Raw genomic sequence first — 19,300 nt, forward strand, 5'->3', positions numbered from 1 at the left:
CAAAGAACAAAAGCAGAAGTAAGTTTTCATGTGGATTGTCATTTCCACTGCTATTTTGGTAATATTTATCTTTCCCGAGAGATAATTTTTAGTAAGGATATAATTGTAATTAAAAAAAAGTAAAACTGATTTTGAATTAAAACGAGTTTTACTTCTGAGTTGTTATAAAAAAAACTAAACAAAACAAAAAAACAAAAAACAAAACCTGGCTATGCGAATTTCTGTGCAGTAGTGGATATTAAAGACATTGTACAAAACCCATCTATGATAAACACTGTTTCCTCTATGTCGAATTGTAATGTAGGTCTAACACAGAAATGCTTTTTGTATGTGAAATCAGTGGTCTGGATTTCCACAGTAATGTATACATCCATTAATTTCCCTGAATAAGTGAATTTACGTAACTTAGTGACCTTAGTTGGTATAAATTAACCATTTCTTGGAACAATTAGTTCCTAGCTCCTTTAAGAAAAACATCATAGAAGTTCTGTCTCCACTACTTTGAGAAACCTGTGTTTTCTCCCATATTTTTCAACAGACATCACAGTTGGTGACTGAGGCTTTAAAAACATGGTGGATTTTGTTGTTATTATTTTGTTTTCTCTTAGACTTTAAATATGCATAATTTTGGATTTTTGAGGAAATACATATTCACAGTTTGTAAGTCAGTGCAAGATGATGCACTGTGCTTCTGAATCCTTAAAATTAACCTATGGATCCTGGTAATTATCTGCCTTGAAGCCAGCAGATTTTCTTTTCTGCATGTATTTTGAGATGACACTTCTGTAGCTCTGCATGGCAGTTGTGGCTTCATGATATCCTGCTGCCTTAAAAGCTTTTCTTCTTTAAATATTTAATTTGAGCATAGCTAATTTAGGAAAACCTGTGCCACTGGCATTGCTACTGAATTGGCCGGCTGCAGAAGTCAGTTTAATGAGGCTGAAGACAAGAAATTAGATCTGTTTTTGAATTATTTGCATGCAACAGCTGCTCACTTTCCAAGAAATACCTCATATTGAAATAGCTTTCATCATAGAAGAAAGCAATTAGAAGTTAAAGCAGTGAAAACATTCTTCATCTCTTTAGTGATCATTTTAAAATAGAAAAAAATGGTTATAAATGTGTGCAGTCTAAGGCTGCATTTAGATATTCATGCTCTTCTTTTTACATGCAGGTACAAACCAAAGGAAAGCAACAAGTAATAATTCTATCTCATATTGCAACAAGTAATAATTCTATCTCATAAAACTGAATGTGATCTGGTATGCTGCATTTCTGCACACAGTGTTCAACTGGACTCCTTACTGGGGAAAGAGTGAAGCTTAAGTACATTATTTCTGTTATGTTTTCTACAGTGGCCAGTGTGATTATTATCAAAAGAGTATCCATCTATGCTGATACATGTTACTGGATGTTAGCCCCAAATGCTATTGCCTTCACAGCTTACAAATTTATTGTGTTGATCAAAACTTCATTTTAATGTGGAAAGTCTTGTTCTCTTCCCATAATTGTATAACGAAAAATTGATTTAGGGACGCAGATACATTGTTTATGCATTTCAAATGCAACTTTCAGTTACAAGCTAAAAGACTTCAGTTAGTATATGTAAGTACTTTACAAGACGCTGTGGTATCTATTAGTTCTACTTTCTTTTTGCCCTAAAAAAAACAGCTATCCAGCCATTGCATTATCTTAATAAATAAACAGTAGTAAATTTGCACTAATTATGTCATTACATTTGGATCTTTCCAGTTTGTGTTCTCTACTTAAACTTCCCTGAGCTTTCTTCTGATACTGATGTATCCTATTCCAGTTTTAGGCAGAGATTGTCTAGTGCATCCAGTCCAGTAGGATCTTTCTTCAAAAGAGTGGTCTCCAAAAAAGTGGCCAGTTGCTGGAACAGGCTGCCTAGGGGAGTGACCTTCCCTGCAAATGTTCAAGAAACATTTGTACATTCTACTCAGGGACATTTAGTGGGGAAATACTAGTGATAGGTGGATTGTTGGACTGGATGATCTTGGAGGTCTTTTACAACCTTGATGATTCTATCTATGTACAAAACCAGGACTTTACAGTTCTTGTTTTACAAATACTGATGTTTCCACTGTTCAGTTAATCAGACCACTCTTAGATTACAGAAATTTCAGAAAAGGGCTAGTCATCCATAAACTCCATAAAAGTAATGGGAAATGGACATACTATGACACAAAACTTGAAGTACAGATTTCAGTAGAATTTAAGCACAGTTATGCTCACTTTAAGCAAAGCCTGTTTGACTTGGGAAATCCAAATCTTATCTCTGAAAATGACTTCAGCACAAGTCCCCATCTTTTGAGGATCAAATTCATACTTCTGAGGACCTAGGACAGCTACTGCTCAGAAGGACTAATGATCTCTCTCACTGCAGTGGAATTGTTACAACACTTAATTTTGCAAACCTGTCAACTTGCTTAATATCAGCAAGTTTTGGTGCCCCATATTTCCCTGAGGTAATTAGGTATATAGAATTGAAGGTTAAGCAGTAGCGGATGTTTAGGCACCAGTGGAGGTTTTGCTTCCTTAGTTCTTTTATGTCTACCACCTGGGGTAAAACCTTTGCAATCCTGCACACTACTTTGGTGCATTTTGTCTAAAAATCTCTGTGAAGTCACAAAACCTGTATGAAAACTGACCATTTTCTCTGCTGGAAAGAATGACAAGTTAAAGGAAAATGATCATTCTGCTGTGAATAATTGGCACATATTTCATCCCCTGTGAATGCTGATGCAGTAAAACCTTTTATTAGGTTCAGCAGGCTATCGTGAAATGACTCAAACATCTCATTACAGTGCAATAGAAATACATAGATTATAACTTGTGGTTACATAAAAAAGAAAGGCAGATTTACTGTGTCTTATAGCAGCTAGCTCTGCAATGACTGCCTGAATGCCTTTCCCTGATCAAGCATGGTTGACCATTTCCCTTTTCAAGAGCTATAGATAATGGATTTTAATGGGTTATTAAATTAAGAAATGTTATATAATTAAATTCACAGATCACAAAGAATTTTCCTTTGTATTTTTGCTGTGAAAAAAAAAAAAAGAAAAAAAAAAGGATGTTTTTCTCTTGTGCATGTAGTTATTGTAGCATTTCTGGTCTAAAAAGAAGCAGAAGTTACATAAAGGAAGTTTCACTGCTGACACAGAAGGGAAAAACAAGCCTGTTGTTTTATGATTTATACAAAAAGTGGATTCATATACTCTGTATTTCTGTGGATTCATACATTCTGTATTTATGATGCTATCTTTTTCATTTCCTACCTTATGTAGTAAGGAACATTGTAATAGGTGTCAGCCCTACCAACATGCTGAAAGAATTCGAGTTGACCAGCTAACTTGTTGTTGACCTCCAGAGCAAAGTGTCTTCCACAGAGTCTTTTAAAGATAGTGAACCTGGAAACTCTATGAGATACAAAGTGATCAGATTAGGAAAGCATGATTTACTTCTCTTATAAATCAGAGATGACAGAAAATCTGCTAACATGTATGATGCTGAAAACAGTTCTGAGATAGCAGAGGAATTTTTATGTAAAAAGCAGAGAGTAGTTTGCTGAAATATATACTGCTCATTTGAGTGTTGTCTGTGAAAAGTGTGATCGTAGTCTCTCCCTTTGGACCTCCTCCATGTTGTGTGAGATCCACATCCTTTGCTTCCAAATGTTAACTGGGCCAACGTGATTTTTGTCGTTGAACAGATAAGTCTTTGAGATGTCAGAAACCCACATTTTAGTCTCTTCAGTTAGAGAGTTTCCCAGAGTCACTTATTCTGTGTGATTTTGAATGGAATAACTATCTATTAATGCAGAAATCATTTCTGAAGTCATACCAAACCCACTAAAACTCTGCCAAGAAAATATTTCACTCGGCCAAGTGATGTTATCTGTCAAACTGAGAAATACGTAGCATCTCTGAAGTTATTCTATAGCATACTGTGAGAATTACTATTTCTAATTACCATTTCCATGCCCTAAACCATAAAAGTCCTTCTGCAGTTATTTAACACGCTGATCTTTTGGTTTCCTGACTATATTCATGCAGAGCATCTGAGTCATCAGAATCTATTACAGAGAAGAGATCTCGAGAAAGAATGAGAGATCATCATACTGCATCATCTGAGCTGTTTACACAGAGCTTGATAGAGCAATGTGTCGTAATACCCTCAGTTTTATTGGTTTGCTTGTAGTTTGCACAGGGCTATAAAGCTCATGTAATGATAAATGTGAGAGGTTTTAGACTTTTCCTACGATAGTTTGATGGGGGAAAGCTTTCACTTAATTTTGCATCTCAAAATGTAGGTAAATCTTCTTAGCACAAGTGCCTAGGGAACGTCAAGACCATGGTCTCCGCTGAGTTGTCGTAATGATGTATATGTATTCCACATACAAATAAACCCAATTTTACTCAGACAGTTTTACAGCTCAAATTGGCAAGAAAGATGAAAGTAGAGGAAAAGGGAGATACTACAATTTATGCAAAGAACAGTGATAAAGAAGTGTTACCAGCTTCAAAACTTTAGTAGCTTTGTCAGCTTATATGGGTACTGCATCTGCAGCTCTGCAGTCCTTACAGAGGTGATTTTTCTCCACTTTCCTGTCAGCTCAGCAATTGGTTTGCTGTTAATTGTTTTGGTTTAGGTTCATTATTTTAGGTGTTTTTTTTTTTCCAGTTTCAAATTTCGTGATGATTGTAAAATTTAATGCTGATAAAATATTCAGGATACAATAACCTTTTGAAAATGTCCTTATTTTAAACTGTCATCTTTGTTTTTTTCCCCACTGATATCCCTTCAGTATAAAAAAGGGAAACACTGATTTGTTTATTTTGCTCTGTTTGACAGAATCAATTTCATTTGTTAAAGTGAACTGAAAGAACACTAACTTCATAAAACAATTGTCTTTGTCAAAGAAGAAGTAGAAACCTTATCAGCTATCCAAAAGATAAGGACAGTGTCTATTACAAGAGCAAATTACAAGAGCAAAATGCTGTTTTGCATTACGCACAGTAGTTCTTTCCTCAGTAATTTAAAGTTGCATTATCCTTCAGACTGACTGTGCTGTGGTAAGATAAGATTGAAGTTGAAATTGAACCTGTTCAGGAGCAAAGGCTTCTAATTTCCTCATTTTCTGCTAACTGAAATAGGCTAGTGACCATGAGAGTTGATCGTTCTGCTGGATTATCTTACTGAAAGACTCCAGTTATACTGATGCTGAAACAAACAAACAAAAAACCTGAATCAGAGTGGCTTGTGTCAGAACTGAGCACAGATTCTAGTCTGGTACCTGTTGACTGGAAATGAAAGTAAATGGTTGGGTGGTCAGGAGGCTGTGTGAACTTGTAACCCTTTTTCTGATAGCACCATCACTAGACACTGTCTCATATTCTTGATAAAAAGCAGGAGATGGTTTAGTTTAGCTGGGGCTAAACTTTCTTCTCTTGGAAAAAGGTATCGGCTTATGCATTTCTGGCATCTTAAAGAAGAGCAGCTGTGAGTCTGAGAGCTGTTGGTTTTCTTATTGCCCCCCTTATGGTTAAACACTGGAAAGCCACTGAGCCCCTTGCAGCCATTCGCTCCCTTGCTTACTCTCCCCAGCTGCGAAGGGGAATCAGAAAGATAAAAGTGAGAGAACACATGGGTGCAGAAAAAGGCAGCTCTTCCAGCCTCAACTGTTCTGTGGTTGCATGTCCCAAGATGCGTGAGGAATTCTTTTGCCCTTTGAAAAATTTATATTTAAGGAATCTTACCTATTCAGGGCTCTTGTAAACCATTTATTGAGCCTTAGATTGGCACAGAGTGGCTAGAATATGAGTTAATCAGATCATAACCAGAAGACACAACTGATTTGTGGATGCTATCACAGCCTATGCACGCTTTAAGGAGAAGATGTAAAAATGGTTTATTCTGAGTATTATCACCTCACAGAGCAGCTAAAAAACTAGGACACAGACAACGTTATTCACAGATTCATGAATATTCAGAATGTGACTTATTTACTGTCCAGCAGACTACACAACTTCAGAGTGAGTGGCATATTCTGCATAAAATAAGAATGAAAAATGAGATCTTGCAAAACCTGCTGCAATTTCTCAGTCTCCATACACCCTACCTTCAATTCAAGGTACTTTTCCACCACTGGAATCCTGTTTTGCATTGCTATTACCAACAGTGAAAAATATTCACACTTTTACCTAAAGACTTCCAAAATTCTATACAATTTAAACCTCACCTGTATTCATATATATTTCATGTTTTGGATGTAACTTCATGATGGACAATTGCAATGCAAATTTAGCAATAAATTATTATTAGCAGTGTAGAAACTTAAGATACAAATAGTAACTTATTCTTGAAGACAAGGAACAAATTTTCCTTTTTGGATGGTGTCACATCTTTATCTTGTAGAGCTAAGAGATAAGAATGAATCATCTAGGAAGCAGGTGGCATGCTGTTATGGTGCTTGTTAGCACTGGAATTTGTGTAAACAATTTCTCAGCTTCCACATTTTGCATTTAATATACAGGATCAAAATGCTTCCATTCATGTATTTAAGATCTTGTTAGTTAAAATATAGGTATATTTTCACTCATTCCTTTTTTTCATGCCTTCCATGCATACAAAGGTGGGCGTAATTCAGCATGCTGAATTATTCTATGTTACTGTGCATTTATGCCTACTGAATTCCAGCAGCCATCTTTAAGTCTCAGATGCCCTTGCTGTATCATAACTAGCAATTGAGAAGTGTTAACCTGGTTGGGTTCCACCATTGCTAATTGTATTGGCAGTCCAAATATGGGCAGGTCACCTGGCTTTTCATAGTGAAAACCTGAGTAGGGTTAGAAGTAGTTGTGTTTGAACTGCTGGCAATGTACTGCCAGCATTTGAAGTCCTGTGCTGGAGTACTTCTAGCCATAAAGGAGGTGTTTTTGGAAAAGACTCCCTGGAGTAGGCAAAGCTTTTATGTGTCCTTATTAATCAGTTAAAATAGTGCTTAAAACAAAGGGACTAATGGTTTTAACCATAGGCTATAACATTATGGTTGTTTAATATTGATTGTTTTATATGGATTCAAACAACAGCCATTAAATACTAATGAAGTGCAAAACCATTACAAGGTCAAAGTTTCTGTAAAAGTTTGTTTTTACAAGTGTGTCAAACATTGCTGTTCCATTTTGAGCTGGTATTTCTGAAATCTGAATAGTACAATATTATCAACTTCAGTTTTCTTTTGTTAATGCAAGACACTCAAGAATCGTGGAAGAAGAATCAGTGGCTTGTGAGGAGAATCTTGACATTGCTAAGATTGTCTTAAATATGAGATTATTGATAAGCAGACTGTAGCAATTGTTAGTTTTAAGTTCCATCACTTCTGCTGTTTTGCTTGATCCTCTATCAGTAAGATCAGTGGGAGTTTTCCTACCTGTCCCCTATGGATAAAGGTGAGCTCTGGGAGCTATGGTATATATGCTAAGAAGGAGGTTATGCTGCCTGCTCATTAAGAATGTTTGTACTTTGCAGAAAAAAAAAAATAAAAAAAATAAAAAATTGTTGTGGAAACTGATCCTAGTTGACTAATCCACCCTGCTACTGATGTGGTGTAGGGAGGGATGAAATCTGAGCAAAGTGGATTAAATGACTTGGCATAGGCCATGCTCAGCCAATATGATACCTTGCTGGAAAAAAGCTGTAAAGCCCGTGGCATAACTGAGACCTACATATGAACAAAAGTGGTGTCTGTTGGTAGGGGGTGCTGTTTTGGTTGTAATGTAAGCCTTCCTTGTTTACTTATCTTCTGTGAACATGTTAGTTTAAAATATTTTTTAAAGCTACATAAATGTCAGATATCATCATAAGCAGGTAACAATGAAAAAGCTATGTTCTCAGTGTCCCCACAACCTACAGGTGATACTTTAACAAATGCTAGGAATTTCCACCTGTCACTGACCTTTTTGTCCCGGCTAATCTGGGATCTTCTCTGGATTTGAAGTTGCATTAAGACAGCTCAAGTCTAGCACAGTATATTGACATATTTCAACAACCTCAGTGTATAATTTCTACTTGTATGTTGCCAATGGAAACTAATTGAAACACAGTATTTTAAAGCAAGCAATGATTCCATATGAGATTAGAATTTTTCAGAAATTCTTTCTTTCCTCAGACTAAGTTACACTGTGAAGTATCATAATGTAGACTAAAGCAATGAAGTATTTAGCATTCTCTCTGTCGCTCTGTTTCTTCTTTTATAGCCAAGTTCAAACCTGAAGGATGTGAAAGAATACAAATCAATTTACTCCCTTTATCCCCAAGAGATAAAACTGGATGGTTATAATGAAGATGTTACTGCAGTAATTGTCTGTACAGAGGACAGTAACTGAGCATGTGGATAGGTCAGATGATCAGGCTAATTAAGTAAATGACATGAAGAGGCTAATGCTATATTTTTATTGTTCATTCTGATGTTGAATGTAGTCATTTTCACCTGCTTTGTACTTGCCGTTGTTTGTTTGCATTTTTACCACCACATAATAATTTATGGTAGATGGCATGTTGAATATAAATGTTTTAATAAATTTAATCAGTAGATTCCCATGAAGGATCGCACATGCTTAAAAATTCCATGCAGATTACAAGATATTTAAATCTTAAAATCCAAGATAAATTTTAAGACTTGCCATTACAGAAAACTTGACAAGGAGGAAGGGAAGAAAAACTGTTATTTACACCTGCTCTATAAGGTGATTGTCCTTAAATACACTTAGCATTTCAATTGGAATTTGGAGTAGCTATTTCAAATGGAAGAGAAATCCTACACATTTGAACACTTTTTTTTTTTTTTTTTTTTTTTTAAAGAAAATAGAAGAAATACAAGGAGATTGGCTTTTCAACTGCAGGGACAGCATAGAGCATTGCTTAGGATGACATCTGGTGAACTGAAAGCAGATCTGTTTGTTTATAGCAGCTGAAAACTATACCTGCTTTATTTCTCTCTCTGGTTTTGCTCTTTCCACATCCCCTCTCTGCTGCTTTTGCAGATGGCAGGCAGAAACCTCCAAATACTTTACAGCAGTTGGAAAGCCCCTGAACACATGTCAAGGACTGTATAGCATGCCCTATGACAGCTATATACTGCAAAATACATTCAGTTAGGAGAAAACTGGTTTCAGTGGGATGGCTGTGGATGTGTAGGCAGCCAGCTTCTGTGGACTCTGGGGTGATTTCCCTCACCTGTGAAACACAGCTGTGGTCTGTCTCTCTAAAATGGATGAGGCAGGATTAAAGTATGGGTCTCTGTCTGTACTTGGTAGGTATGCAGCTGTCTTTCTAGGATGCAATTAGGATGCCTCTTCACCTACATGAACCTGCTGAAAGGACCAGGTGTATGTAATTCTAAGAAATATATTCCCATGCAAATTTCTGCACTCTGAACTGTGAACATTACTCCCCTCTTATACCAGTGATTTTATTTTTGTAATGCACTGTTTAAAAGGTACTGCCTATCTTTGTGATCAGAAATGTCTATAATGTAACTCAGGGAGGACAGAACTTCAGCATTGATAGTCTTCCCCTTATTTCTTATGGGGACTAAAGCATGCAGTGGCAAATGTTTCTGTTCTGAGTAATGAGTTCCACACTGATATCAGGAAAGAATTCTACTTCTGAATCTTCCTAATCTGTTTTTAAAATTCAATTTAAATAATTTTAAAATGAGTCCCTACTGCAAGTGCATGAAGGCTCCATAATATTTTTAGGAAAAATCAATGAAATCTAGCAGTTTTATAAAGCTGAACTTGCTCATGGAATAGTTTATTCTCATATCATGTTAAAATTACAGGGACTATAATCAGACAAAAAACAGCAACTGAAATTGCTTTTTCAGAGAAGCATTTCTCCCCTTCTTTTCTGTGAAACTTAAGGTAGGTATGCCACAATACTTTGGTCTGTAAAAAACAGAACTGACGTAAGTATTTGCAGTATGCATGTAAAGCACAGTTTGTTGTACTAGATTGTGTTATGATGAATCTCTTCTCCAGGCTGAATAAACCCAGCTCTTTCAGCCCGTTTTCATAGGAGATGCACTCCCACCTCTGATCACATGTTTGGGCTCTGTGGAGATCTTAAAGGCATATAAAACATGCCCTTGCACACTTCATACTTGAATGTGAGGTACTCAACTTTTCAAAGCTGAAGTTTACTGCAAACGATGTTTTTCATGAGGAGAGAATGTGAATTCTACCTCGCAGTTTGTAAGCTACTGCTATCAGAGACTTATTCACAGTTTTGTACTGAAATGGAGTCGATGACCTCAAGCAGTCTGGTGACTTGGTTTAATTCACCTGACACCTGTACATCTGATGTATGCTATGTGGTGAGGTAAACCAAGTGAAGCAGGGAGAAGGAAGAGGTCATTGGTTCTTCTGAAGTCAGAAGCTACGTAGATGGGGCAGTCATGTGTTATTGTATGCTCCTGAGAGAATGTAAATCGTGATCCATAAACATGATGTACCTGAGCTCCAGATAATGCAGCTTACTGGATGGATACATGGTTTGTTTCTCTTAGCCTCTTTTTCACTATATGTATTGTCTTATGCCTTTGTAATAGTTTTTATGTCCACAGCTTCACTGCCTGAAAGTGCAGCAACTGAATATAAAGCTGCACTTCTAGATTCTGCCTAGAGTATTATTATAAGAGTATTGCAGACTTTACAGAGGCCTCTCAGCATCTAAAAGGGAGCTTAACTATGAAGACAGACTCTTTAGCAGGGTCTGTTGTGATAGGATAAGGGGAAATGATTTTAAACTAAAAAATGGGAGATTTAGACTGGACAAAAGGAAGTATTTTTTTTACAATATGAATGATGAGGCACTGGAACAAGTTGTCTGGAATTGTGGTGGATGCCCTGTCCCTGAAGACATCGAAGATCAGGCTGGACAGGGCTCTGAGCACTCTGATTGAGCTGCAGGTGTCCCTGTTCATTGCTGGGGAGGTAGACAAGGTGGCCTATAGAGGTCTTCTCCAGCTCAAACAATTCTGTGTTTCTGTGATCTTCCCTTTATAATTTCATTAAAGTTGCTATGGAGATATGAAAGTAGCAGGGCAGATTGAATGAATGTGTAATTTTGTTGTTCACATTCTCCTAAAATACAAAAACACTGTTTATAGTAACAAAGCATGGCGGGCCAGGAACTGCCCGCTGATAACATTCCATGAGAAAGCTGGCACTGCTCACCTCTGCAGGAAATAAATTTCATAATCCAAAAGCACTATATTCTTGTTTTGCCCTTTCCTCAGAGTTTTGTTATCACCACCCAGTTTGAGTGAACCATTATCTTGAAAAATCAGTGCTATCATACTTTTTGGCACTCTGTGAAGTAAAGCACAGAGGTCTGCCTTCTGTGTGACAGTACAGTGTATGGCAGAGCTCTCACTGCTGCTGTGGGGAGAACTCATCAGGATTGTGGGTCTGAGTCCAGGTCTCTTTGGGCAACTGCAATAAGTGTATGAGCACGTTATTGTCTGCAGGTCTTTTACTGCTTCTATATCACAGCACTGTTGACATCAGAAGTGGGAATACCATATGGGATTAGATTCTCTGCCCCTTCTGCTTACTGAAGAAAAAAAAAAAAAAAAAAAAAAAAAAGGAAAAAAAGATTGGCATATATTCTAGCTGATTCTAGCTGATACAGTGACCTTTCTTATGCCAGTTTCTTCTTTGCTGCTGGTACTGATGTCCTGCTGGGGACGGAAAGGTAGTGTCGAAAAAGCACACAGTGTTCTGACTGTCCTGAGCTCTCTGGTAGCATTTGCCAGCTTCTCAGCTCCTCTTTGCCAGCTCCTGAGCCCACTTTGAACAGCAAAGATGCTGAGGTTGTGACCAGCTTTCTGACTGAACACTAACACACAGAGAACCGAGCTTCTGAGGCCCTTGTATGGCTAATGTGAAACTTCAGTAATATATGTGAAATAGATTCCAGTGCTTGTCTTGGGTATATGGCAGTGTCTCAGTTGTCAGTACACGTCTGGCACTAGAATGTATAATACTGATTTAGTTTTATGTCTTTCCTATGGTATTACTTACATGCTCTCTTGCAGTGGGTGCCTATGTGCAAGGACTTGCCGCAGGAATACAGTCAGCTGCTACTCCCCAGCACTTTCTCAGCAGTTCTGTCTCTGCTCTCATCCTGCTTCATTTCTATCACCAGTGGACAGTCTCCAGTCTAATGCAGTGGCATTGCAGCAAAGGCTCTGCAGTAACTGCTATCAGTGCAGAATCTTGCACAGATGCAGGCGTACTTTCATATTGTACGCTAGTGCTGAATAACTCTGAAAGAGCAGAATTCTACAGTTTGGCCATTACCAGCACTCAGAAAGAAAAATGCTGCTTTAGAATGGACAAAGTAATTGCTGATGTAGACATCCCCATCCCCCTTCAGCTTTAACTGAAAATGAAAAAAGACCAATTTATGGATTGATTCTGAATGATGAGATTAAATGCATAGGACAGATTCACTATGAATGTTTCTTTCAGTGGATTTCTTTCAAAGGAAAAGTTTCTGTGAGACATTTTGCCATTGCTCCAGATTATTACTGGAGATCCTGTCCCATGAAAATTTCCCCCTGTGATTTGACAAGCTTCATCAGTGGCACTGCCAATTACTGTCTCCTCTGTATGTCACATTACAGCCTATTCTCTAGGAGTTCTAAACTGTCTCTGGACTCAGGGCTCTTTACAAGGCTATGGGCCCTACTGCTAGCAGCTGTGAGCACCAGCAATGCCAAGCTGTTATATGTATATAAAGAGTACTTAGGAAATGCTTTGTGGGAGGCCAAGACAACCTTCTTGTGTCCCAGTCTTAGTCTTCTCTTTCCTTGTTGTGGCTCCCAAATTCAATTCACTTCCTGATTTTTGAGTAGTATACTTTTTGTTGTCATACTGTGTGTGAAATCATCAGAGTCGAGGGAAATATTGAGGAAGGGTGAATGTACCTAGCTGTGATGATACCCTCCTGGGTGGAACAGATCCATGAAATACTAGTAGAGAGAGAAAGTGATTGCAGTACTATCAGGGGAGTTAGTGTATTATTTCCTGATTAAAGATATCTGTCAAATTGTAGAAGGGTAACAGAAGAGAGAATCTCAGATGTGTCTGGCAGATGCTCACCTTAACTACATGACTAACATTTCTGCTAGATACACTCATGCTGACAAGCAGTAGCAGATGCAAATTAATTCTCACAATTTTACTTTGTGGTTGGCAAATGTATTTCTTCATCTTACCAGAGAGAAAGCTAAGCTTCAGTGGCATAATCAGTGTCTTAGTACAAATGGAACAGAAACAGCAAAGTTTCCTGGAGATTCTTGGACATCTCTTTTTTTACTCTTTTGCCTTTCACACTGTTTTCCTTGCTCCTCACAGCTTCTGTTGTAGTGATGAAGTCACTGTGCTTCTCAGTTTTGCACAGAGAGGATCCTGTACTGATGAAATTCAGCTGGTGTCAGGGACTGCTCTTCTGGCTGCTAGGGTTGAGAAATTTGTTAATGGGATGTAAATAGCCTTTATTGCCCTCATTAGACTTAAATATATGTTAAGTTGGGATCCTGTTTGTGTTTTACCACTGAGATGGGTTGTTTTACATTGTTCTTGTCAAGTCCTATTGACAATCCCTCTTTTGTACAGTATTTTTACAAATTAAATGAAAAATAGAATGAAGTACAAGGACTATTGAATGTAAGGGAAAGGGTGATAAGCTTTCCACTTGTTTGAAATCTTCTGTGTTTAACAAAAATATGGGTTTTTTTTTTTTTTTTTTGCTCAATTTTTCCAACAAATGAGTGACATGGCTTGTAAGGGAAACCAGACATTTCTGGCTTCTGATGAGCTATGTCAAACCTGCTGAGTTTCCTGAAGCTTTCCAGGACCAATGGTTTTGGATCTTCAGCTTGTAAGCTGGGACTTTCCTCACCTAGCTGGCTATTTCTGAAGAGCTTGAGCAAGGTTACATGTCCTCAGTTGAAATCAGACATTGATTTCCTTTCTGGTCCAAAGTCAGGCACTATGCAGTGGCAGTGATATTTCCTATAGCATTGCAGGATTTCTGAGTATAAGCTATTTCTATTTTACTGGAGATAGCTATCTTGGAAAAGGTGCCTCTTTTCTATTTCAATGATATTTGGAAAAAGAGAAGTCTCAAATAGAGCTGATTTACTTGCTCCTCTTAGATGCATTCTTTCTTTTAGTCTGTATTATAATTTAACTGAAATTACCAGAAAATATTCTCTCTTGCTTCTTGCTAAGGCTGAGAGTGTGATTTGCCACAAGATGTATATTGAGTGCAGAGAACCAGAACTGTTGCCATAAATTTGAATTTCAAGCATCACATTTTCTGTGGTAACAAATTCTGAAGTACAAATTCTGTGTGGGAATCAAACAGGCAGAAATATTAACCTGCAAGTTTCTTTTCACTCAACAGAATGTGAAATGACAGAATTAAAAAAAAAATAAAAATCTTGTTGGAGGCTGTGCTTTTTATAAATGTACTTTTTCAAATGTTTTCTCCTGAAAAGCCCACAGCATTGGCAGAACTTCTGCATGTGTACACAGACTTCTTTCCATTGAAATGTATGTTTATCACTACTTTTGCAAGCCAGCTATGTCTTCCTTGTGTTTGCAATGCTAACAAAGCATCACAGCATTTTAGAACCTGTTTGAAAAACCTTCGTAAACATGAGGCTACTTCTGCCTCTGTGCTTCCAGAAGACTAAACTTTGCACTGATGGGTTTCTGACTGCTTCTGAATCTCCTAAGCAAGCAGGTCCTCAGCTGATGCAAGCTGCTGTAGCTTCCTGTCTGGTGATATCATATCTGTGGAACAACAGCTCTTAATTAAATGCTTAAACAGTTGATTAGGAGGATGGATACAAATGGGCTGACAAAAATATGATTTGAGTTGCAAGTGTTTCAGTTGCTTTTCTCAGGCCCACAGCTCCCACGAGACCACCTTAGATTATGGCCTTGAAATGGGAGCATAGTATCTTAATATCATAATAATATCTTATAATAATATCTTATATAATATCTTATAATAATATCTTATATTATATAGTATCTTATAATAATATCATAGTATCTCTGAGCAGATTGCTGTCTTCTGCTGTAAGAGGGACGAACTCTTCAGGTTTATTTTCTCTTAAATTGAAGGCCATAGTGATAAGGTTTGAGAACAACCCAGAGACATCTGGCAGGGAGGTGATTAGATGTCCACAGGGCTAAAAGAAACCAGCTTGTGGGGATGGCCCCCTGAAAGGTCAGAAGTTTACAGTGAGGAAGACAATGAAGCTTTCATGAGGAAGACAAATCTTCATCCCACGACCCACTAGGCACGCACAAGAGGGGAGGGTCTGCATGCTAATGAACTCTCAGGGGTGTAATGAATATGTATCTGAATTCCGGGAAAACTTCTGATTATGGATTAGTTCAGCCTATTTCTGTAGCACACTTTTTCCTGACAGTGTGCACGCTAGGTGGATCTATCCCCCATTGCAGCCAGCATATGCACACTGCTGAATAAACCATACCTGCTTTGTAATCTTGCTTGGGTTACAGAGTTTGATTCTGCATGTCAACAGTGGCTTTCCAAACTAGATTTTGGTCTAGATATTAGAGGTGAAAGTGCTTCCCTGAAATTATGTGAGTAACCCTGAGATAAGAGTCACCCAACTCCAGGAAGGCTCTATGGCTTGTCTCTCAACCTGTGACTCATTCCTGTTGTCTTTAACAGAACTTTACCCAGAACGTCAAGAACATTTTTTCTGCACACAACATGGATATTTTGTTCGCCACCTTAGATGTGTGACTTCTGTGTGGATTTGTGATTGACAGAGGGATCAAAAATGGAAAGCATGTTGAGAAAAAGGGGCTGAACTGCCTCTTTGACTACAATCTAGCTGACTACAGAGCTGCACTGTTAAGTGTCATGAATTTCTCAGCTGAATATTAAGAGAAAGAGCAGTTGGTAATGTTTGTAAATGTGAAATAGGATCTTCAGGGAATCACTGGGGATGAAAAGACTTGTCTGCAAAACCTCCCCAGCTATGAAGAGCTCCTAAGTTATGAAAAGTAAAGCTACATCTAAAAGTCGGGAGCTTTAATTACCTTCAGGTACTTTCTATCCTTAAAGATGAATATCATCTATTCAAAATCTGCTTTGAATATTTAAGTACTAGCATATTTGAGACCTGTTATTTTCAGGGACCTAAAAGCCTTGTAGTAGATAGCAGCTTCTGTCCAGATTTTGCTATTTCAGCTGTAGTAGAATGTCTGTTCACAGAAGGCTTATTCATGGGCTGGTGAGGAAAACTTCAGGCTTTTTTTACTTCCTTTGTTACTATTTGTTGTAGATGCTGTGGGTGAATAATACCTTTTCAGATATTTAATCTACCTGTTATCCATAGTAGAATTGTTTCTAACAGCATTGAGCTTAAAATATTTAGTTTTTGTGGTACCTCACTGGTCTCTGTTAAGGGTAAGTAGTTCAGCAGTGCAGACCACAGAGAATCATCTGAATTGAAGAATGGGTAAGTGTAGTCTTTTTTTTCTTTTTTTTTTTTGAGCTTTTCATAGTGATAATTGGTACTATTTTGGGTAATTACTAATCACTAATTAGCAGTGAGCTTACAGAAAACAAACAGAACTGATTTTCTATTTTCTATTGCCATTTTCTATTCAAAATGTAATAATAGTCTACATCAATAAGTGCTTTGTGATGCTGTGCTTGCCACTTTGTAGGAATGAACTATAGTGAAGATAAAACTAATCATATCTGGATCTTATTAACGGCCAATAAATGATAGGCTGTAGACTGTTTTTCAACCTATGTTAGCATGGGTTGAAACAAAGAGAAAAAAAAGTGCATTTTTTCCTTAATTTCTGCCTGTATGATGCAGGAATCACTTCACTGAAGTCAGTAGTTACTTTGTTAAAACAGTTGAAAGAAGATTCAGAAGCTCCTAGGAAAGTTTATAAAATTAAATCATGTACAGTGCAAAGAACTGAAAACGTACAGAGAACAGAAACTAATATGTCTGATGAATTTCATATGGCAACTAGCAACCTAATGAAAGAGCAGTACATTCACTGGGTCACATGCTTCTAGCTGACCTGTGGAGTTACAGCACTAATATGCATCTGTGACAGAAAAAATGCAATTACTAAATCCGCTTTGACTTGTACTGTGTAGCAGTCATCATTCAAATCCACTACTTCACTCCTACTGACTTTAGAGAGAAACTCTCTTGAATGTCTTCCAGCTTGAATTAGGGAAATGAAAACATGTTTCATTTTCCAATTCATTTTCCAGATGACTATTTTATACAATTAAAAAAGAAACAAAGCAAAACAGAATATTTGCTTAAAAAATGATGGCAAAGTTCAACATTTTGTTTTTTGGTCTGTCAACCAAGTAATATATATGGAATGACAGAATCAGAGAATCAGACAGAACAGCGGTGGTGGGAAGGACCTTCAGAATGTAATCAGGTCTGATCTTTGGTGAGAAAAGGGAGCCCTGTCCAATCACAGCTTGAAAACCTCCAGTGCTGGGGATTCTACCACCATGCTGGGGAGGTTTTTTCAGTGATTGTTTGTTCTCACCCTGAAAATATTCTAGTATCAATATGAATTTTCTCCCAGTGCAGCTTATTACTCGTTCTCCTCAGTGTGGCTCCTTGCAAATGAATGCCTCCATCCTCTTTCTAGCTGCCCGTGGGTGTATTGGAATACTGTGACAAGGTCCCCCAGGGCCTTTACCAGGGTGAAAAGACTGTATGCTACTCATATGACCCTCAAATTCTTGCATGGTGTGAATATAGATTTTTTTTTTAATGGATCACTTTTATTTATAAACCTTGATTTTAAAGTCAGAAGGCTCAATTGTGGCTTGAGTCAAAATGTGTCTAAGAGTTCGAGGGTATGAGTACATGTTTGTTTCAGGAATACTGGAGTCAGGGCTCAGCTTTGGCTTTATACATGATTATTTTTCTAGGTATTGCATTTTTATGTACTGAACATTGCAGCTTGGGCTGTTTTTCAACTGTGATTAGGAAGTTTTTTTATGCTTTGATTCCTTCCCCCGTTCATTCTGTCAAGTGATTTTGTTTTCCACCGGCACAAATGATCGTGGATGTTTCTGTCTGCTGAATTCAGCTCTGTCACTGTTGATTAGTTGCTTGGTAAGTTCAAGATACAGGCATCCACTTCACAGACAAAAAAAAGGTGTGATAGTGCAAAGATGTGATAGTACGTATCTCCTTTGGTACGAGCAAAGGTTTGGATCTCTGAGACTTACAAAGTAGTCCTTTTTTTTTGTTTTTGTTTTTTCTGATTGCATATGATAAAATATGATTGAAGTAATTTTTTTCAGAAAAAGTATGTCTGAACGTTGTACAAACTCATGGCAGAAAAACACTTCCCTAATATTGCTGAATGTTTGTTTTTCTTTCTTTCTTTTAAACTGCAGAAAGTGAGTGAAAAAGTAGGAGGTGCAGAAGGAACCAAGCTAGATGATGACTTCAAAGAAATGGAAAGGGTAAGTCTTAATACAGATATGCACAATCATTATTTCTGTTCATTTTTCCTTTCTCAGGATGGATTTCCAAACCTTCTATCTCTGAGTAATTTGAATAGTTTTGATTGTCTCAAATTCTATTCAGTAAGACTGAGTTTTCTGATTCTTGTGTCCCTCTTTATCTTCTGATGGAGGAATACATAATATATGGTACTCTTTATACTGTCAATATTTCATTGAGAGATTGGAGCTGATGCCAGCTACAAATTACCATCAGTTAAATAATTGTAGAGGGACACCGTAAGCAGAGAGAGTCTCTCTGTAAGTATGGTCATTTCAGTGGAAAACGTGCTACTGTAATTCTCAGCTACTTGAGCATCACTTGAGAAGCAAGAGCTGTCTGAGGAAGAAGGTTGACAGTAGCAGTGGGATATTCATTTACAGATTCTGAGATATCCTTAGGCAGCCTAGCTGCCATAGCATCTTGGGAGGATAGAACTAACTTCCCCCAGTGGACTCCTCTGGGAAGGTGGCAGTTGTAGCACTGACTTTCTTCCTGGGAAGAAGTGACACAGCTCTGTGTAGTGGTGAGAATATGTTAGTTGAAAAATTCAATTTTTTTTTTCTAACTTTGTCTTTGAGAGATGCCACCAAATCTTATAACACTACTTCTATGTGGGTTGGCGAGTGTATATCTAATAGACAA

General features: G+C 37.6%; 1 protein-coding gene across 2 annotated transcripts in view; it reads left to right on the forward strand.

Moving 5' to 3' along the window:
- SH3GL2 (SH3 domain containing GRB2 like 2, endophilin A1) overlaps positions 1–19,300 on the forward strand; it is an 87,765-nt gene that overhangs the window by 47,829 nt on the left and 20,636 nt on the right. The window contains exons 1-2 of one of the 2 annotated variants that reach the window (XM_048931253.1): positions 9,372–9,410; positions 18,547–18,615. In XM_048931253.1, the coding sequence (XP_048787210.1) occupies positions 9,387–9,410; positions 18,547–18,615 (93 nt within the window). In that variant the 5' untranslated portion in view covers positions 9,372–9,386. Of the gene's footprint in view, positions 1–9,371; positions 9,411–18,546; positions 18,616–19,300 lie in introns of those variants that run through there. The other variant, XM_048931254.1, reaches the window with a different exon arrangement.

The sequence above is a fragment of the Lagopus muta genome, chromosome Z, assembly GCF_023343835.1.
Source record: "Lagopus muta isolate bLagMut1 chromosome Z, bLagMut1 primary, whole genome shotgun sequence".
Classification (NCBI taxonomy): domain Eukaryota; kingdom Metazoa; phylum Chordata; class Aves; order Galliformes; family Phasianidae; genus Lagopus; species Lagopus muta.